Source organism: Xyrauchen texanus, chromosome 18 (assembly GCF_025860055.1).
Source record: "Xyrauchen texanus isolate HMW12.3.18 chromosome 18, RBS_HiC_50CHRs, whole genome shotgun sequence".
Lineage (NCBI taxonomy): Eukaryota > Metazoa > Chordata > Actinopteri > Cypriniformes > Catostomidae > Xyrauchen > Xyrauchen texanus.
The window spans coordinates 22,992,719-23,015,155 of record NC_068293.1 but is presented as its reverse complement, the minus strand read 5'-3'; the positions used below and the strand labels follow the sequence as shown (position 1 = coordinate 23,015,155).

The 22,437-nt window shown below is 37.5% G+C and overlaps 1 protein-coding gene across 9 annotated transcripts in view; it reads right to left on the bottom strand.

Moving 5' to 3' along the window:
* Positions 1–22,437, bottom strand: part of LOC127659309 (zinc transporter ZIP10-like) — a 51,090-nt gene continuing 28,653 nt past the window's right edge. For all 9 annotated transcript variants that reach the window (XM_052149070.1, XM_052149074.1, XM_052149069.1 and 6 more), the window contains 9 exons: positions 20,406–21,665; positions 19,510–19,681; positions 13,965–14,140; positions 10,279–10,452; positions 9,895–10,015; positions 5,496–5,801; positions 5,307–5,387; positions 3,284–3,474; positions 1–3,061 (listed from right to left, as the gene is read on the bottom strand). In XM_052149070.1, the coding sequence (XP_052005030.1) occupies positions 2,909–3,061; positions 3,284–3,474; positions 5,307–5,387; positions 5,496–5,801; positions 9,895–10,015; positions 10,279–10,452; positions 13,965–14,140; positions 19,510–19,681; positions 20,406–21,644 (2,613 nt within the window). In that variant the 5' untranslated portion in view covers positions 21,645–21,665 and the 3' untranslated portion in view covers positions 1–2,908. The remainder of the gene's footprint in view (positions 3,062–3,283; positions 3,475–5,306; positions 5,388–5,495; positions 5,802–9,894; positions 10,016–10,278; positions 10,453–13,964; positions 14,141–19,509; positions 19,682–20,405; positions 21,666–22,437) is intronic.

The window sequence follows — 22,437 nt, the reverse complement described above, 5'->3', positions numbered from 1 at the left end:
TGCAAACTTTATTTTTTCTTCTGACAAAGGAAACAGACAACCAGCAACAATGGCAAACGTATTGATGATGCTTAAACATCTAAGTTAAGTAAACAAAAGGGGCAGATTAAATTGAAAATACAAAAATGCAAGTAATGGATATCTTGACTTGATATCTGAATGGTCCTTTTTAATTTGATTTTATTTCTTTACAACACTCCTCCAAATGCGTTTCATTTCAATTGTAGTTTAGCTTTAGCGACATTTCATTCATTGTTTTTAACATCTCAAATATAAAATGTAACTACATGGACAGCTTTATTTTACAGATAAACAGAATTTAGACCTAATCTCTAAAAACAAGGAAATTAGGATTGCTCACTTGACCCCCAAACTCACCTGCTTTTCAATCAAGCTGTAAAAATTAAGTAATTCTGTGGAAGAAAAATAAGTTCTCATCTCTCCATTTCATTAAAGAAATTAATGTTAAAAACATTTTGCTTCTTCCATTTGTCTCATGCAGGTTTTCATCCAATTAAGTACATTTGACAAATGCAATTAATAATGATACACCTAAGAGAACAAACAAATAGATGTCACATGGTGACAAGATAAGCATGAATCACATAACATGCCCCACAAACTCTTGAGAGTAGAGGATTCAAGCAGCAAACACAGCCAATGGAATGTGTAGAGGTGACTACGGGCATAGGCAGTGTTTGTTCACAAATTCAGAACCATAGCCCATATTTGGCACAATCAGAACTCAAACAAAAAGATAAACATAAAGGGGACCAATAGAGTTGTTGTAAAGATTTGATTGTAATCAGACCCTTATACAAGTTCAAATAAGTCATATAACTGAAGTGTGATGAAATTTCAATAACAAGAGGGTATCAACAATGAGAGCGTTTAGATTGTCAAAAGAAAAATGGCATAATGGTTTTATGGTTCTAAGGAATGGTTTTCCAAATATTTTTATTTAGTCAGTGTCAAAAAGTTAGGAACTTGCGGATGACAGCAATACAATTAAAAAGTAACAAAGGTATTTCAAAATGCCAACATGGTTAACAAAAATAAGAAATCTTAGTAGCAAGCATACTTCCTTTGGGGAAGATGATTATTAACTTCATTAACTGTCTGTAACCTTGATGTCCGAGATAAACTCAAAAGTTTAGTCATTATCTACAACAACATATGGATATACAGTATAATTAACCTGTATTTAATTCAGAAAATATTCTATATCATGATTATCAATGAAAAAGTAGACCGATTTAGTCCTTTATGTACCGATATGCTTATCTAGTTGTTCTTCATTTAAGTATCACAGTGTTTTAGCATTAAAGTTAATACTGGTCTTGTTCAGTTGACGTTCTGAATGTGTTCTGTCTTTTGGCAGCACAGTGTCAGAGGTTAATCTTAACACTGTTGCATAACTTCTACTTCAAATATTCACACCTGGTCAAAACAATAGTAGCCAATAATATTAATAACAGAAAATGAAAATTTAAATAAATGAAATTCTAAGACTGAGGATACTCCCATCACTATCAACAGTATATATAGAGCGAATGAAAGAAACAAGTAGTCAATGCTTGAAGCAAAGAGTAAAGATTTGGTAACACTTTACACTAAGGTTCCATTTGTTAACATGAACTAGCAATGTAAAATACTTACAAAGCATTTATTTGCTTTTGTTATTATTAATTTCAACATACACTGAGTTTTTAAAATCAAAAGTTATATTTTTTTATATTATTTAATGCACTATTAACTAAGATTAATAAATGCTGTAATTGTTAAATGTTTGTTCGTCATCCCTAATGCATTTACTAATGTTAACGAATGGAAAATTATTATAAAGTGTTACCCAAATTTATGTTTTAATTGTCCTGATATCCAATGCTGACCAATAGCTCTTAATAAATTACCTACACCCACCCCCGCAGATCTGCAGAGCTAATGCCAGTTGGGCTCAGTTGCACAATTTTAGCACACAGTTCTGTGACTTGTGTTAGACACTGTAATGGTGGACACACAAGACATACATGGCACAAGACATCAGTTACAACGAATGGATTGTGAGACACAATACAAATGAATGAACAAGCCAAGCATGACACAATGCTCAACAATCAAATTAATGGGTGACTATTGAACTGGGCTTTTTTTTTTAAGATGTTTTCTCTAGGACACATTCCTAAAACAACACTTCAATATTAAAGGGATATTAAACCCAAAATTGTAAATCTTATTTACTCCCCCTCATGCCATCCCAGATGTGTGTGACTTTGCATTCTGCAGAACACAACTAAAGATTTTTTGAAGAATATTTCAGCTCTGTTGGTCCTCACAATGCAAGTGAATGGTGGCCAAAACTCTACCCTAGAGGTTTAATCAATGTCTTCTGAAGCGATCCAATTGGTTTTGGGTGAGAACAAAACTTTTTTTCTGGCCTTTTTTTCTTTTGAGTTCTGGCCACCATTTACTTGCATTGTATGGTGCTACAGAGCTGAGACATTCTTAGTTTGTGAAAATCTTAATTTGTGTTCTACAGAGGAAAGAAAGTCATACATATCATGGATGAAGGAGAGTAAATGATGAGAGTATTTACATTTTTGTGGGATATATCCCTTTAAAAGCGACATCCCAAATACTGAGTGCTTCTCAGAAATGCATGGTGGATAAGTCAGTTTGACTACACATACTCAAATAAAAAATTATTAAGAGAAAAAGCTCCAGCATTCTGAGATCCAGCTATGGCTATAAGTTTATCTGCGTGTCCATTTCCAATGAAAGCCACCGATGCGGTCTATTGAGACATGCTTGCATGACTGTTCCATCACAATACAAAGCCACTTTAAGGCAAAGCACATGTGTGATTGTAGTAATGAATGATGCCCCTCCCCCCAATCTCAGTCTCCTGCTAGAAGCCAAAGTCAATCACAATGTGATCCTCGAAAATAGCGATTAGCAGCATGATGCCAAACCCAGTGAGCAAGCCAAAGTTCTGCAGGATGAAGTGGCCCATCTCACAGCGCTTGTGCTCTTCACTGTCACCATGAAGCATCTCTGGCAACTGATGAGGAGGAAGAACTTTTTTTAAGAGAATAACAAGGCATTCTTTCACTAGTAAACAACTAGCAAACAGTCTGAAATTAAATCAAGGTTTTGCTGCATAGCATGGCAGACCAAAGAAAAGACTGTTACAATGCTACAAAAAGTCCAGCATTACCTCACATCTTGAGCAAAGTGGAGCTTAAATGAGAGGCTTTTATGTTTGCTGAAACATGTCACTTACCATGTCCACTAATGCCACATAAAGAAACATGCCGGCAGTAACAGCGAAAATCCATCCGGTGACGTTGTACGTGTACTGTCCCACGGCTGTACCGATCACCATGCCTGCATAGGCCATCAGAGCGGAGAGAACGTTGTACACAATAGCTTGCTTCACTGACATTCCAGCCTTCAATAAAACAGCAAAGTCTCCTGGAAAAGAAACAAACCTAAATGTTCACTATTGATGTACAACAATAAAGAACAGTTCCACAATATGGAAGTATTAGTTTGTTTTTGCTCTAGTGTATTAAGGTTTACCAATGATAATTATTGCTGTGAGATCTGGCTGTCCTTTTCAATATTTCAAAAAAACAGGAAAATACTTTATTCAGCTTGCTTCTACTATCCTTTCCTGCTAATTACAGAACATATTTGAGAGGGGATTTCATATCCATAAATTCTGAAGCTGTTTGTTTGAGCTTCAGTCCTTTCTATGCTCCAGTCCAAACCTTTGCTCTGTGCCACCTGGCACAATTAAAACAGTCGTCTAAGGCAATTAACAGCACTGTAGGGTGGTTAAAAAAAAAAGAAAAGAAAAAGAAAGAAAAACTCTTTGCCAGACACAGCATGGCGTGTCTGGACACTCAGACAAAGAGAGCTGCTTCATCAAACAATATTAGCGTTAGAAGAATTGAGTCCAGTCAACCCCACTGGATGGCACATCCAATTAATAATTAAACAACATCAAATGGAAGAGATACAATTTTACATCAAAGTAGTGTTCTGTTTATGTTACGTCCTGTATGGTATTGTAATGTCTGGTTCAGGTGTAAACAAAAAGGGAAATTTAAAAAGAATAGTGGCCCTCTAGACAGCCAACTCAAAACTTAATATATAAAGTGAAACATAATAGTGAAAATGTTATTATTTACTCACCCTCATGTTGTTCATACCCATATGACTTTATTCCGTGAAACACAAAAACAGATGTTAGTCAGAATGTTAGGGACAGACAACCTCAGTCGCCATTTACTTTTATTGTATAAGAAAGAGCATCATTCTTCAAAATGTTTTCCTCATGTTTAAAATAAATAAATAAATATATATTTACACTACCGGTCAAAAGTTTTGAAACACTTGACTGAAATGTTTCTCGTGATCTTAGAATATTTTGATCTGAAGGCGTATGCTTAAATGTTTGAAATTAGTTTTTATTAAAACTTTTTTTTGAAATTGATGACTTGAACCAATTAATAAATAAACACACATATGGGAACTCCTTCAAAACAGTTTAAAAAGCATCCCAGGGTGATACCTCAAGAAGTTGGTTGAGAAAATGTCTGCAAATTCTAGGCAAAGGGTGACTACTTTGAAGATGCTAAAATAAAACACAATTTTGATTTATTTTGGATTTTGTTTAGTCACAACATAATTCCCAAATTATAATAAAGAATGAGTAAGTGTTTTAAAACTTTGACCGGTAGTGTATATAATAATAATTTATATATATATATATATATATATATATATATATATATATATATATATATATATATATTATATATATATATCATATATATATATATATATATATATATATATAAAAAATAACATAAAAAGATAATTGGGTTGGGATCATCATGAGGGTGAGTAAAACTGACAATTTAAATTGTGGGTGAACTATTCCTTTAAAGCAGAGCAGGCAGACAGCTGGAGCACTCCTTCTTGAAGTTCCAGAGTTGATGTCAATAATAGATTTCGATAATGGATAAAGGGCACATCACTGCCAATGAAATGAAATGTCACTGCTCACGGAAGGACTGTAGCACAACAAGAGGGCTTGAATGTCTTCTCTGATTAGCTGCTGTCACCCTAAAGCTAAACCTGACCTCTCTCAGTATGAAAGCGCATTACATGTTAATATCGTTTTCTGGGTTCTTTTTTTTTACTTTACTGCATACCTGGAGGTAAATAGAGTGCATCTGCTACAAACATTCCAATATTTTACATCTCTACATTCTGCGATTGATTTTGCCACTTACCCAGTTCATGGGGTAGTTCATGACAGAACACAGCTACTGAAGTGCTGATGCCTCCTGTAATATTAGCACTAAAAGCAGCACCTGAAAGCAAGAAATAGTTCCTCAGTTTATACTTCAGAAACCCTTCTGTAAAACAAACTACTCCAACTGGTTCGTTCTGCTTTTACAGACCATTGTACACAAACTGACCTATGGCGAGTCCATCACTAAAATTATGCATGCCATCTCCCATGATGACCATCCATGCTATGCTGGCGATTCCTGCATCTTTCATCTCCTGGTCAGAGTGGCAGTGCCCATGATGGGAGTGCCCATGCCCATGTCCGTTCTTTTTTGTCTTGGCCTTTGTTCCACTGTCCTCTGCTGTTTTTTCTGCCCCCTTGTAGGGGTGTTCGGAATCAGAGATGGCCAGCGGCATATTGCTGGATGAATCCAAAGGCTGCAGCTCTGTCATTTGAGTGTCATTGTGCCCAGCTTCAAATGCCATACCTTCTCCTGCATAAAAATGGGTAAAGAGATTGAGTTTGATTCCGACACTTTTTGTCTAATCAGTTTCGTTTTCCATAAACTCCAGTAGTTTGTGATGACTGGGTTAAAATGTGTAAAAATCATAAAGATTCCAATGGATTCCCTAATAAATCATTCAGACCTTTTTATAAACCTATCTGACCAATTAATTGACAAGATCTGACTCAAAAGAATGATTCCTTTACAAATCAGACATAACTGTGGTTTCAGACATAAGTTTCCCCTTTCTGCTCAGTCAATCTCCACTTCAGATTCACTTTCCCATTCTTCTTCTGTTTTTAGTGAGTCACAGTCTTAATGCATATCAACCCCTACTGGGCAGAGAGGAGAATTTATTGTAAAAAATTCTAAATCTGTATCTCACCCACACCTATCATATAATTTCTGAACACGTGGATTTAACCACTGTTGTACTACTTTTATGCTCCGTTTATGTGGATTTTAGAGCTCAAAATTTTGGCACCCATTCACTTCCCTACAGAGCTGAAATATATATATTTTTTCAATCTTTATTTGTGTTCTGCATAAGAAACATCTGGGATGCCACGAGGGTGAGAAAATCATGAGAATTAAACATTTTGGGTGAACTATCCCTTTAATCAATTATGTGTTACACTGGTTTTCAGAATGTTTTATAAACGGCACATTTTAGGATGCTGTGTAATGTAAATTGAAATTTTAAAACTCAACTAAAAAAAAAAAAAAAAAAGTCTCCAAACCCCTACACTCTGTTCCATCCAGCTGTCTTTGAATAGCTGGCAGTTTGCTGCATAGCTGGAGTTGGAGACTATTCCCTGCTGACTGCAAGCACATTGAAGGATGTAAATCAAGCTTAACTTTCTCTGTAGGTAAGAACATTTGTTTTTTTATGGAATTTGCATACATTTGCATATTTATTTTTTAGCACATTATGTTTTATATAATTAATCGCACTGAATTAACACCAAATCAACAGATATGAGAAAAACATATTGATTGTAGAATTTTTTTTTATCTTAACTAGTGATATAAGGTCAATTCACAGAATTTTTCATAGTCGCAGATTTTTAAAGTGCTAACATATGTCTCTTTATACTTATTTTCCTGTCAAAATGCATTGATTTCCTGTTTAGCAAAGAATATGTAACTAGTGGTGCACCGATCAGGAAATTTGAGGCCGATACCAATCACCGATTTTTTTATTAAAATGCCCTTTAAGTTATATGCTGCAGTTATACGTTTTATGCCCCACACAGTAAAATTACAGTAACACTTCACAAAAAGGTTCCATTTGTTAATGTTATTAAACAACATTACTGTAGTTAACATGAACTAATGAAGTTCATGTTAACCCTCTGGGGTCTGAGGGTATTTGTTTTGACATGCCTTGACATTTGTGCTTTTTTCAGTTGCTTAAAAAAACATTAATGGCTAAAGTCTGATTACACTGTATTCAGCACAAACTGGGATACAATAATATGTGAGCAACGTGTGTGTACATATTTGTATTTTTGAGAAAATAACGTTTATGCGTAGTTTTTGAAAAAACTAAATTTTTAAGTCATTGAAATAAGGCCATATAACACATAATAAACATTTTTCCACAAGACTTTTTAGAACTGGATCTTGTAGCCTACAATTTTTGCTACAAAATTATGTGAAAACCATCCTGATCACTCATTCATACAAAACAATATAGTAATTTAACTTTTGTAAGACACTTTTAATGTTAGAAAGGTCATATGCGAGGAGGCGTGAACTATCATGAATATGGATTGTAATTCACACCTGAGGAGACAAAAGACCCCCTGGGCATATCAATGAGGAATGTGACAGAAAGAGAATGAATGTGATGAGCCTTAATGATCAAAATCAAGTTTTAAGTTAAAAGAAGTAATCTGACTATACATCTTCTTTACATAAATACTTTACTTAATTTTAGACCAACACTACCATTTAAAAGACACCTCTTCTGCTCACCAAGACTGCATTTATTTGATCCAATGTACAGTAAAAACAGTGATATTTTTAACTCTTTTTACAATTTAAAAGAACAGTTTTCTATTTAAATATATTGTAAAATGCAATTTGTGATCAAAGCTGAATTTTGGGTGTGATCACATTAGGGATAAATTAGCTGAGCCAGGAAAAATGTACATTGCTTTGTTTCATACAGATTACATTACAGGAGAATATTTGTTTTAAAATGTAGTTGTTTTATTTAAAAGTAGACATTTTAAGCTTTCTTTAGACATATGTTTCATGCTTGTGTGATAAGTATTCACGGAGTTTCAGTTTCAGATATATGCTCGCAAACCTAGAGACTACTTACAGCTCACCCTTTTATTTTCTTTATTTTACAAAAGCAAATAACAACAAAGGTTTTGTTGTTATTGTGAGTGTACACAAATAAAAGTAGACCCTTTATAGTCTCTAATGATGTCTTACACTTATCTGTATGCCCAAAAATGACGGAGAATTTTATGTAGTTTCCGCTGTAATGACAGAAAAATCCAGCAGGACGCGCCGTTGCTGTAAAAATATATTGTTCATTGTTTGTTCACGATACCTAATGCATTAACTAATTAAAAAAATAAATAAACCTTTTTATTAAGTGTTACCAAAATTACATTAAATGTGAACTGCTAACATTTATTTGTAATGAAACTGACCAGTGAGAAATTATTAATATCTATGTTTTTTTTTTTTTTTTTACTGTTTTTGGTGTCTTGTTGTAACACAAATCACTAATTACGGTGCTGTTATTGAAGGTTAAACAGTTATATCTGATATTAGTGGTATTGTGACCAACAATAATCTTGTTTATTAAATTGGGATCCTCACAGAATAGCACTGAGATGAGTGACTGATGATGAGATATTAAGAGCACCTGGAGATCAGGCATGTTTAATTGACACCAAGAGCGCTCATGTTAAAGAGAGTAATGCTAAAAACGCATGATCACTCAGTCTCTATCGCACCACACAAGGTCTGATTGTCATGACTTGCATTACATCACATGTGCTCGGATTTGTATTTGCATGTTTCTTTGTTGTTTAATAAATTTTTATACCGTTAGCAGCCTCTTTATCCTCTTCTCACTGTGCAATGAGTCAGAATAACTACCGTAATTACTCTAGAAAATGGGCAACAAAATATTCATACATATGTAATTCTTACACATTTTTAAAAACAAAACGGCATATTCATGTGAATTACATCATGTCTGAATGTTTAAATTCATGAATGCGTAGAATTGCCACAAACTCACCCTCCAAAGACCACTCTGTCATGCTTCAAGGGCTGAGCTAACGCTCATTCATTAGAGTAGCAGAGTATGTGTGAGTCCCTGTGTGCTGCAAAAAAAGATCGGCCTTAATTCTAGGCACGATCGGTCGATCACGAATTCAAGACGAATATCGGCCAATTCCAATCGGTGGCCAATCGATCGGTGCACCCCTAACAATATTGTTTTATTACCACATTTTCTATACAAAGCCTTCCAAAGCATAAAGATGCACTTAAATGCACTATAGCACTAATTCAAGAAACAATTAACGTTCCCCATTTTCTAAGTGGGAGGTTGACTCAATTAAAGAACTAGTACGTATAGGTTGCATATTCAATACAATGCACATTACATTTTTTAAATCTCATTCTCCACAATATTACTCAGTAGGCAAACTGTGGCCATCCACTTTGCTATAGCAATCGTAAAGCCGCATTCATGATTCATATCAGAGCATAAACACAATTGTCAAGCTCTGCTTTGTACTCCACATGTTGACAGCTCTACTTTAACGGTTTATTAATTCCCTTTACTTTTACAGGTCTTGAAAATTATTTATTGATTTATTTTAATTCCCTGATATTTTCAGGTTCTCCAAGATATTCTGTGGTACCCTCTGAAAATTACTGCATTATATATGCTTGGTTTTCATAAAGCTATGATTCTCACAGTATCCTCAATAAGGGTTCAGTACATTAGCAAAACTCCAAATAAGCTCCATGAAATCAACCCTTGCAACTTAACACCCAAATATACCATGCTGGGAGATCTGACAAAGAAATGAGAACCCACCCTCTGTTAAAGGTTTTAGATGGAGCCACTCAGCATCTGAATGCCTGTTGAGTTTGTGGTCTGACAATTTACTCCCGATCTTTGCCTGTTCTCCTTTTTTTTTCTTCTGGCAGAGTCCTCCCTGTGGAGAGCATAAACAGACAAAAGTGCTTAGAAGAACTAAGCTCTGAAAAACCAAGCTTGTTTTGCTGCACTGCCACCAAAAGCCCTACCATCTGCAGCAATTAAGGAATATATTTCAGTCTACCACTCCTGGAGCTGTGTTCTCTGCTCTGTTAGTCTTGAACATCCGTGTGGGAAGTACAAGCAACTTTCTTGCCATTTTCTGATAATTTTATAATGTTTTGTGCTTTCCTGTATTTACAGTGTTGAGATGTCTCTCACCCTTTGGTCACTGTAGTGTTTGAACATGCCAATGCAATGCTCGATGATGAAGAGGAGGTAGATTCCAGCTAGTGCAGTCAGTCCTTTCCAAACACCGTCAAACTTTGTCAGAAGATCCTCTTCATGTTCTTCCTCCATGAGCCCTCCATGACTGTGATCATGGTCCCCCTGAGACTGCAAGGTGTAGCAACTAACTTTAACATTCACTCCGTAAATGAGAAATGTGCACTGAAAGCTTTTCTGTGTAGTACAAAGCAGTACAAAGTATATAGGTGGAGCAGAGTGGAAGCAAAATGAGCGAAGAGATGCAATTTTGCCTGAAGCAAAGAGCGCTTTTCTAAAGTATTCAACCAATAGCTAATGTGAGGGTGTCAAAGCATGAAACTTTATCTAGGTATTGTTTATGATTAAATAAATCTTGTGGACAGACATTCGTGATATAAAAAAAATGTAAAATAAAAAAACTATGTAACTAGTCGCTAGTTCTGCTATGGAGTGAACACTGAGCAGGGTTTCTCCAATCAGTTTGTGAAGAGCTAGACTGGTTAAAGAACTCTTGAGTGGGGAGTGAAATTACACTTTGGTGTAGTATGAATCTTTGCACTAGATAAATTGCATCCAGAAAGTATTCACTGCGCTTCACTTTTTCCACATTTTGTAATGTTACAGACTTATTCCAAAATTCATTATTTTCCCTCAAATTTCTACAAACAATACCCCATAATGACAATGTGAAAATAAGTTTGTTTGAAATCTTTGCAAATGTATTATTAAAAAAACAAAACAAAAAAAAAGAAAATCACATGTTTTAAGTATTCACAGCCATTTCTCAATACTGTGTTGAAGCACCTTTGGCACCAATTACAGCCTCAAGTCTTTTTGTGTATGATGCCATAAGCTTGGCACACCTATTTTTGGGCAGTTTCTCCCATTCTTCTTTGCAGGACCTCTCAAGCTCCATGAGGTTGGATGGGGAGCGTCAGTGCACAGCCATTTTCAGATCTCTCCAGAGATGTTCAATCGTGTTCAAGTCTGGGCTCTGGCTGGGCCACTCAAGGACATTCACAGAGTTGTCCCGTAGTCACTCCTTTGTTACCTTGGCTGTGTGCTTAGGGTCGTTGTCCTGTTGGAAGATGAACCTTCACCCCAGTCTGAGGTCCAGAGCGCTCTGAATCAGGTTTTCATCAAGGATGTCTCTGAACATTGCGGCATTCATCTTTCCCTCAATCCTGACTAGTCTCCCAGTTCCTGCTGCTGAAAAACATCCCCACAGCATGATGCTGCCACCACCATGCTTCACTCTAGGGATGTATTGGCCAGGTGATGAGCGGTGCCTGGTTTCCTCCAGACATGACGCTTGCCATTCAGGCTAAAGAGTTCAATCTTTTGTTTCTCATGGTCAGAGTCCTTCAGGTGCCTTTTGGCAAACTCCAGGCAGGCTGTCATGTGCCTTTTACTGAGGAGTGGCTTCCTTCTGGCCACTAGGGTTGGGCGATGTCCCCTAAATTGGCAGTTGACGATGTTGACAATAAAACATTGCGATGGACGATGATATCGTCGGTGGGGTGGCGTGGCGGGATTATATAATTTCATATAATTTTCAAAAATTATATTTAAAATGATAATTTCGTTATTTTACTAACCCAACTAATGACTCGTCGGCGCTTTATCAGTAGGTTGCAAGACACGTGAAGCATTTTATTTTTTTTTTAGCTTTCACTTAAGAAGAGTTGTGCACTTTTTATTTTACTATATCGCTTTACATAAATACTATTTTCCACTTAAAAACTATAATTTCGTTATTTTACTCACTGATGAGCAAAAGGTCCTGTACCTGCAGGAAATGGCCATTGATGGGAAAGAGGTCCCGCTGACTTGGTGAAAACGAACGACAAAAGGTTTCCGTTCATGGCAAGATTAGCACGGAAATATCTGTGCATATGTGCTACCAGTACTCCATCAGAGCGGGTCTTCAGCACAGCGGGTAGTGTAGTTACTCCAAGTTACTCCGCAGCTTATTAAAACCAGATAAAGTGAATATGTTGGTATTTCTGGCCAGAAACATCGAAATTTAAACATGGTCTATGGTGAAAGATATTAGACTTCTTTACGCATTTTTCGCCCTCCGTTGCGGAGCTATTCGATTTTGCATATTATTTTTTAAACGTTCATTTGTGTAGTTCATATGACCACTTTACAATATTTCAATAACATAATTTATTTTGTAGCCTGTGCTGAAGTTAATTGTGCTGCTAATTATAAGTGAAATGTTAATGCCGATTTTCGGTCTGAGTGTTGTTCCCGTTTTCTTTGTTCCCGTTTCATTTGTTGTTCTTCTATGTTTTAATAAATGTGTGTTATTCATATTCACCTTGTTTCTTTCATTTGATTTGACATTATGGATTTATGGCCAAGGACATTTTTCTTTAAAAGTATTAACCAGACAAAAGTTATTTGACGTTCGCTGGTCTGGGTTTATCTTAAACTGCCGCTTCAGTGTAGGCTATACAAGAGCTATGTGACAATGAGCAAGATTTTCTGAGACACTACAACTACTAATAATTAATTAATAAAGGCTATTTTCTTGTAGCCTACAACATAAAATATTTTAATCTAAATGTACAGTGTAAGACATGTACAAAAAAGACAAGAAGCTAACAATGTCAAGATCTATATTTGTGTAGCCTGCCTGACACGGTATTTTCACAGACTAACATGTCACGTCTCTGGCATAAACTACAGTATTTAAAATAGAATATATGCATTAGTTATATTCTCAATTTAATTTACAGAGCAATCCCTGCAAAGTTTTTAGGTTAACTATAGAAGAGACTTGGATTAGTGAGTCACACTAGCAAGACTCGCAAGGGGGCGTGGCATCACGATGGTGGCTCTACATCGTGATGTTGGTCAGCCATCACGATGGACGATGATATCATCCATTGGCACAACCCTACTGGCCACTCTACCATACAGGCCTGATTGGTGGAGTGCTGCAGAGATGGTTGTTCTTCTGGAAGATTCTCCTCTCTCCAAAGAGAAATGCTGGAGCTCTGCCATCAGGTTCTTGGTCACCTCCCTGACTAAGGCCCTTCTCCATCGATCGCTCAGTTTGGCTGGGCAGCCAGCTCTAGGAAGAGTCCTGGTGGTTCCAAACTTCTTCCATTTACGGATGATGGAGGCCACTGTGCTCATTTGCTCGTTGGGACCTTTAATGCTGCAGAAATTTTTCTGTACCCTTCCCCAGATCTGAGCCTCGATACAATTCTGTCTCGGCGATCTACAGACAATTCCTTGGACTTCATGGCTTGGTTAGTGCTCTGACATGCACTGATAACTGTGGGACCTTATATAGACAGGTTTCCAAATCACGCCCATTCAACTGAATTTACCACAGGTGGACTCCAATCAAGTTGTAGAAACATCTCAAGGATGATCAGTGGAAACAGGATGCACCTGAGCTCAATTTTGAGTGTCATGAAAAGGCTGTGAATACTTATGTACATGTGATTTTTTATTTTTAATAAATTTGCAAAGATTTCAAACAAACTTCTTTCACGTTGTCATTATGGGGTATTGTTTGTAGAATTTTTAGGAAAATAATTAATTTAATCAATTTTGGAATAAGGCTGTAAACATAACAAAATTTGGAAAAAGTGAAGTGTATCCCTAAAGAATGAACTCACATGAGGCAGTAGATGCAGTAAAGCATCACCACTGAGGGTGCCCACAGCCAGAGCCACCAGGAAGGTCAAGAGAAACTTGAAGCAGGACTGGTTGAGGATGGGCACCAGAATCACACCCAGTAGAGACAGCAGACTGATGATGGTGATAGACACAAAACCACACATCCAGATCCACCCTGAAAAATACACACAGCAGCAGTGGGTTAGATTGTAACACTTACATTGAGAATTAAAGATTTAAATCTAAAAAAGGCCTTTACTGAAAATGCAGTTGAACGCTCAATATTTGCAGCATTCACCATGTCTAATGCAAATGTTCAGTAACTGTAACAAAAAGTCTTTATGTAAACATCTGTCTTCTTGGTTTATTAGATAGCTAATTGGACAGATAGGGAGATCCGTAGACAATATTTTTTTAGCCAATTTTTTTATCCAAAGAGACTTACAGTACATTCAATGTATCCATTTTATTAGTACGTGTGTTGCCTGGTAATTTAATCCACAACCTTTGTATTGTGAACACTATGCTCTATCAGCTGAGCTAAAATATAGAGTGAATATAGTTTGAGATATATATATATATATATATATAATTATTTTTTATTTTTTTTCTCTTAAGACTAGAGCATATTGTTCATAAGTACTATGGATGTGCATGAACAATCGGGTAACAGAGTGCCATTTCTGCACCAACTACTCAAGTATAAAAAGCACAACTCGAATATCACACATTAATATTCCTTTATGCATTTCCCTGCCATGAGCAGCACTGAATTACATTGTTTTCTCTCTGAATCTCTTGCAGTTACAATTGAGTCAACTGGGGGGCGCTGCAGTCGGCAGACATAGGTGTTGTTGAGGGACGATGTAATGGTGTCTTTTTTCAGATTAACATTTGTTTTTGTTGCTTCTCAAACATGACCCATAAAGCAAAACAATCATATAGACAGTCAACCATTATCCCCCTTAAAACATGTTTCCCTTCCCCCCCTCCCGATCCCCAACCCCACCCTCAACAAACATCACTGTGGCTAAAGCCCAAGAACCCATGCAGTTTATTTTTTTAAAATAAAATAAATAAATATATATAAAATAAATAAATAAATAAATAAATAATAATAATAATAATAATAGATGTTTACTTAACAATTTAATGAAACCCCTGCTCTTACTTGAGCCAGCACTAAAATAAAAAATGTCCTCCCCATATCTTCCCAAATTGTTCAGCTTCCTGCATGGAAAGATGCATTTCTTGAAGAAACACTTTATCACATTTTGTACGTTTAAGAAAATAAAACCTTCCTTCTTTTTATGGAGTGCCCCAAACCATTCCTAGTGGAGAAAGACAATCCACTCATATTAACATTTGACATTTTGACATAATATGAAGACCACATTTCAACATTAGTGCAACAATTAACCCCCAACTTCCCCCGAACCAAACAAACAGAAAAAGAAAACATGCGCATTAACCCCACGCATGACAGCGCCACTAGCAAGCGTCAATCCCTCTAAACTCAAACTGTGCATCCACGCCTACGAGAGCCCCCGGGACAGCTTTGCCGTCGGATTGCTCAAGTCCAGCGCTTCTGTTACACAACAGAGGATAATTTATAAAACAAACTCCAACCAATAATTGTCCCGAAGGTGTGTTCCTCCACAAAACGAGCTCCAGCTGCTAGCGGAATTAGCAAAAAAAACTGACTTCAGGCAGTCAAACTCACTCCAATGTCCTGCCAGAAATATTCAACAAAACCAACTCCAGCCAACAGGGGACATAAGCAGAATCATCCACAAGTAGTCCCAAAGAAAAGATATTCCACAAAAAAACCTCCAGCCACTAGTCAGAACCAGCACAAAAAGAAACGAAAAAAGGCACTCAGTTCCCCGAACAGTAGAGAATACTCAATGAGTCGGTCCACTAGGCAGCAACATGAAAATCCCCAAATGGCTCACTCACTCCAATTTTTATGAAGGACAGTGCTTTATGTGGGCATGTCAATTCTCGACGGCCATCCTTAGTATCTATTCTCAGTTTGGCCAGGAACATCAGTGCAAAAGTGACCTTCCGTTGATGTAAGAATTTCTTGATTCCTTGAATCGATCATGTTTCACTCTTGTCGAATTCGCAAAGTCTGGGAACAAGAAAATGTTGTGGTTCTTCCAAGAAAGCTTTCCTTTACTCCTCGTCTCACGTAACACAAGATCTTTATGGATGATCTCCGAAATTTGGCCAGAATTGATCAGGGCCTGTCTCCCTGCATGGATCTGTGAGCCAGGACCCTGTGAGTTCGCTTGATTTCCAGCTTATGGACTGCTATGTTGAGCAGACTCGGGAGGAGCTAATCTAGGAATTTCACCATATCTCAGCCTTCCTCTTCTTAGGAATTCCAACAATTCGGACGTAGTTTCGTTGATTACGATTCTCCAAATCCTCCAGTTTTTCCCAAACGCGTTCCAAATCTACTTTGGTCGCTAGCGGATTAGCAGCAAATACCCTCTCCGATGACTCCAGATAATTTAATTTATTGTAAAAATTGTAAAACATGAATTTTCCACCCTCATTCTGATCCTCTGTCAGAAACGCTCCGTTTGGATGCTGCTTTTCCTCTAAGACTTGAACGTAAACGCTCACTGTTTGCTTGGTCTCTGCTCTTGACTGACCTGCTCTCTTTTTGCCATTTCACTGCTCACCGCTACTGGGCGGGGCTACAGAAGTGATAAGGTAAAGTAGGCATCGATGTGTTGTTGTGGAGGTGGTCAGATGCAAATGTCTACCACAGTGTGACATCACAATGAGTTGATTTGGCATCTTGGTTTCAACAAATGCTCTTCTTGCAGTGAGGAGGTAATTTTAAGTCCTGAAACTGACAATATGTTTTTATAATAAATTACTCAGTTTTTTGACATGTCAAAGTCTCCATGTAAGTGATCAATCGACGTATCACAGCAAGATCCTCAAAGTCTGCAACGACCTTTGTCAGCACTGACGACACATTCATCAATTCACGCCAGGTTTCTTTCAGTTCACCGTACGAATTGAGTCCGGGGCTTCCGGCCTGCCACTTTGGGGAATCAGCTTGAGCACTTAAGTGTCTTTTAATGTCTACAGAGCCCAAGGATTTTGAATTTTTTTTACATATTGTCTTCCTAAAACAGTTAAGAATCAGGGTGTATCGAATCTCACCGGTTTATGACACAAATAGTAATAAAACAAGCAAAGTGCGCATAGCCCGCCGTTCACGTATCCGCTTTTCGCACAAAGTCACGCAACACTTATATAATGCCGTCTTTGACTTATGTATGTCATGTATGTTTTCACACACCACACAAGTGTGGCAATGGTTGTAAAATGTTGAATCTTATTGAATTGTACTCTTTTTGAATTCGGTTCTTGTTGGAGTCAGGAAACATTCAGATGAGGATAATCTTTTAATGGTGGAATGAAAATGCGAAGCAAACTCGGAAGCTGATCAGTATAAGTTAAATCTCTGAACACATGCAGAGCACATTTGATTAAAAAAAGCCTACATTCACCACTTGTTTTTCTGAATAATAACATGTGAAATTATCAAAATGTGATTTTGTAGATATTTATGTAGAATCAAAGTTTATATGTGCATTACCCTGATGCCATCAGTATTGGTTTCTATGTAAACTCCAGGTGAGTGGAAATGTTTCAATTATTATTTAATCTTTTTTTTTTTCAATATTTATGAATGCATATACAGGTGCTGGTCATATAATTAGAATATCATCAAAAAGTTGATTTATTTCAGTAATTCCATTCAAAAGGTGAAACTTGGAAATTATATTCATTCATTACACACAGACTGATATATTTCAAATGTTTATTTCATTTAATTGTGATGATTAAATCTGACAACTGATGAAAATCCCAAATTCAGTATCTCCGAAAATTTGAATATTACTTAAGACCAATACAAAAAAAGTATTTTTAGAAAAGTATGAACATGAAAGGTATGAGCATGTACAGCAATCAATACTTAGTTGGGGCTCCTTTTGCCTGAATTACTGCAGCAATGCGGCGTGGCATGGAGTCGATCAGTCTGTGGCACTGCTCGGGTGTTATGAGAGCCCAGGTTGCCTTCAGATCTTCTGCATTGTTGGTCTGGCGTATCGCATCTTCCTCTTCACAATACCCCATAGATTTTCTATAGGGTTAAGGTCAGGCGAGTTTGTTGGCCAATTAAGAACAGGGATACCATGGTCCTTAAACCAGGTACTGGTAGCTTTGGCACTGTGTGCAGGTGCCAAGTCCTGTTGGAAAATGAAATCTGCATCTCCATAAAGTTGGTCAGCAGCAGGAAGCATGAAGTGCTCTAAAACTTCCTGGTAGACAGCTGTGTTGACCTTGGACCTCAGAAAACACAGTGGACCAACACCAGCAGATGACATGGCACCCCAAACCATCACTGACTGTGGAAACTTTACACTGGACTTCAAGCAACGTGGATTCTGTGCCTCTCCTCTCTTCCTCCAGACCCTGGGACCTTGATTTACAAAGGAAATGCAAAATGTACTTTCATCAGAGAACATAACTTTGGACCACTCAGCAGCAGTCCAGTCGATATGCTTCTGACACTGTGTCTTGTTCAAGAGTGGCTTGACACAAGGAATACAACAGCTGAAACCCATGTCTTGCATACGTCTGTGCGTGGTGGTTCTTGAAGCACTGACTCCAGCTGCAGTCCACTCTTTTTGAATCTCCCCCACATTTTTGAATGGGTTTTGTTTCACAATCCTCTCGAGGGTGCGGTTATCCCTATTGCTTGTAAAAAAAATTCTACCACATCTTTTCCTTCCCTTCGCCTCTCTATTAATATGCTTGGACACAGAGCTCTGTGAACAGCCAGCCTCTTTAGCAATGACCTTTTGTGTCTTGCCCTCCTTGTGCAAGGTGTCAACGGTCGTCTTTTGGGCAGCTGTCAAGTCAGCAGTCTTCTCCATGATTGTGTAGCCTAAAGAACTAGACTGAGAGACCATTTAAAGGCCTTTGCAGGTGTTTTGAGTTAATTAGCTGATTAGAGTGTGGCACCCGGTGTCCTCAATATTGAAGCTTTTCACAATATTCAAATTTTCTGAGATACTGATTTTGGGGTTTTTCATTAGTTGTCAGTTATAATCATCAAAATTAAAAGGAATGAACACTTGAAATATATCAGTATGTGTGGAATGAATGTATACATTATCCAAGTTTCACTTTTTGAATGGAATTACTGAAATAAATCAACTTTTTGATTATATTCTAATTATATGACCAGCACCTGTTTTGGTCATTAACTTTTTTTCCAAAAAGAAAAGTAGTTTGTTCACATTATATTATGTTTAAACCTTTCTTGGCAACATATGTGAATAAAGCAAAATCTAAGTTTCACATATGTGTTTTTTTAACATGCATTTAAATTTTACGAGTAATTGGGTACTCGTTTTTTTGGTGGGTTAGAGTACTTGACTACAGAATTACTTGAAAATGTCCATCCCTTATAGGTACAGGAACATATTAGCACGGGATCACTTGTACCTGAAGATGCTGTATCTTGGGCATTAGACTCAACATGATGGTAATGAAGGATGCAGTAGCGTCTGTCTATCTGGTAGAGCAGTGCTGGACATAAATAGGTAAATTGCACTGGAGAGATGAGAGACTCTGTGCTCAGTCCATACTGGTGCAACAGCTGCGTTAAATTCAGACACTAAAAGAAAAAATATAAAAGGTAAATTTAGCGAAGCCTTTAAATTATCAACCTTTACAAGACAAATCACAAATATATATATATATATCTCAAATTAGAACTTGGGATGTGCAAAACTAAACATTTTCAAAACCTCTGCAATGCACGCATGCATGCTTCAGAAAACAAAGTTAACATAACGAAAATGTAACCCGCCTTATTTGACGTTTTCCTTCAAATATTTGATTACCCATTGGGTCATGTATACTTGGACAGACAGACCAAACTGTATCTTGTCTAAGACTGCACATGTAAAAATACTATGTATCAAATTTAAATTAGGTTGATTACAGGTCATGTTGCATTTCTTAGAGATATACTGATGCCAAGCACAGCCCTTCAATCTGATAACTGACAATAGGATGATTTTTACTGCATAAAACTCCTCACAAAAAAATTAAATTATGTAATTATGATTTTACGGCAGTGAATTTGCTACTAGGTCAGTGGTTTGATGGCCACTACAAAGTAAAAACTAACAAAACATCGCCTAGAAAAAAAAATAGACAAATTCACAATTTGACCCCACTATTAGACAAGATTGTTGGACAGCTAGTTGATCATCCTGACCCATCCCTAATAGAACTACTAAGAAAAAAACATTTCAAACAAATAATTATACCACAAATAATTAGCAATAAATTGATACCAACTATCACATTATAGGACAAACATCAAGATGTACCTCCTCGTGTTGGTGAAGCACACCATGTACATGTGATTTTACAGTAGGATTCATGATCTCTCCTGGCACCTCCCTTCTCGCCCTCTGTGGCTGACCAGAGCTGTGATTCTGGCTGCTGTGCTCATGGTCGTCTCCGCTGTTCTCAGGCTCAGATGAGCCATTAGCTTGAGTAACAGTGTTGGTGGTCTTGCTTCGGTTCCTCTGGCCTCTGCCTTTCGATGTTCTCCTGTTTCCTCTGGGTTGTGTGGTGGGTAGATCAGTTGGTGTGGAAAGCTGGAAATCATGAGCTGCAACTTTCGGAATGGGTGTTAGCGGAGGCGTTACCACGGTATGGTCCACATTGTCTGGACTGTGCTGGAGATGAGGGTGGGGGTGCTTGTGAAGATGGTGATCATGATGATGGTGGGTGTTGTCCCCATGTTCACTGTGGTTTTGGTCATGCGTATGGTCTTCACTAAGGTCATTATTTTCATGTGTATGTTCACTAATCTTTTGGTAATGATGGTCATGGTTCAGTTGCTTTGTCACATCCCTGTTCTGTTCGTGACTGTGTGTGTGCGAGTGTGTGTGATCATGACCATGGTCATATTCTTGAGTCTGAGGACCATCTATGTCATGTTTGTGGATGTGTCCGTGTTCATGATCACCATCTTTCGCATGATCAAGCTCTTGGTTTTCTGATCCACTGTCAGTGGTGCTCCCATCTCCAGTGCCACGTCTGGTACTGCAGGGTAGCTCCCCAGCAGGGGTGTGTTCTTCTTCCTCATGGTGGGAGTGTCGGTGAGTGTTATGGGTCTTTGGATGAGGGTGAAGATGACTGGCGGAATGAGTGTGCAGGCCTTCCTGAACTTCTAAAATATCTAAGTGGGCCACATGATCGTGTCCCAAATCTTCGTGCTCCAGTCCCACAACCTTCACCTCGCCAAGCCCTAAACTCAGCAGCAGACTTTCGAAGCCTTTAAAATCCAGACGGTCCTTCTTGCCATACCTACAGAACAACTGCTGAATGTAGTAACGTTGCTCCTCTGCAGGCTCGCCGTGGTTGCCATGCACCAACCGGTCTGGCAAACCTTCACAGGATGACTCTGAAATCTGCAGGTCACTGTTAACATGGTCATGGTCACCATGGCTGTGCCTGTGGTGATGGTGGTCCCCTCCTTCGTGACAGTGACTGCACTGATGGAACAGGAGGGTCAGCATGCATAGAAAGCAGAATCTGGTATGTGTGTGAACTCTCATTGTCTCCTTGCTTGGAAACCCCTATGAAGAAACAGAAATAAAAGAACCATCAGGGTTCCCATACTTTTTGACCAATGGATTTTCATAGCCGCTTTTCCAAAATTGGTCAGAACAGTGCCGTTCCATACTGATCCATGACCATTTCAGTGACTACTGGATAATGATTTTGATACAGACTAATTTGCTAACAAGTCATTCAGACAATTTCTTAACTAGTTTAACTGATTCACTAAAAATAACTGACTCAAAAGAACAATTTTCTCACTAAACATCACTATGGCTTGCAATAAAAAATTTTGCTGCATAATTTTGCTCTTGTGTAGAGCTTAAACTCATGAAATATTTTAGATTATGCACAACTAGAACACTGTGAATTCACTATTGACATATATTTAGTGATTTAAGGAGGATTACTTTCCATTTATTCCATTCCTTTTCCGATCCTGGAAACACAATTAAAAAAATTCCCTGATAATAACAGATTTTTGGAAACTCTAAATAAACAGCTCTTCTACAGACTAAGCTAAGATAATAACTCCCTTTTATCTGATTAATAAAAAACAAAATTTGTATCTCAAGAGCCTTCTTACTGAAGGGAAGTGTCAAACAAGAGGAAAAGAGAATAAAAAAAAAAAACTATCCTTTTGTTTTTGATGGGGGCTAATAGATCACAAAAGAGCTAAAGGAGAACAGAAGAGCTTTAATGGCTTTAAATACAGCAGCTACTGTGAGCCTAGAGGGGAAAGTGTGATCACTCATCTAATAAATAAAACTGCTAAAAGAGTCAATAAAA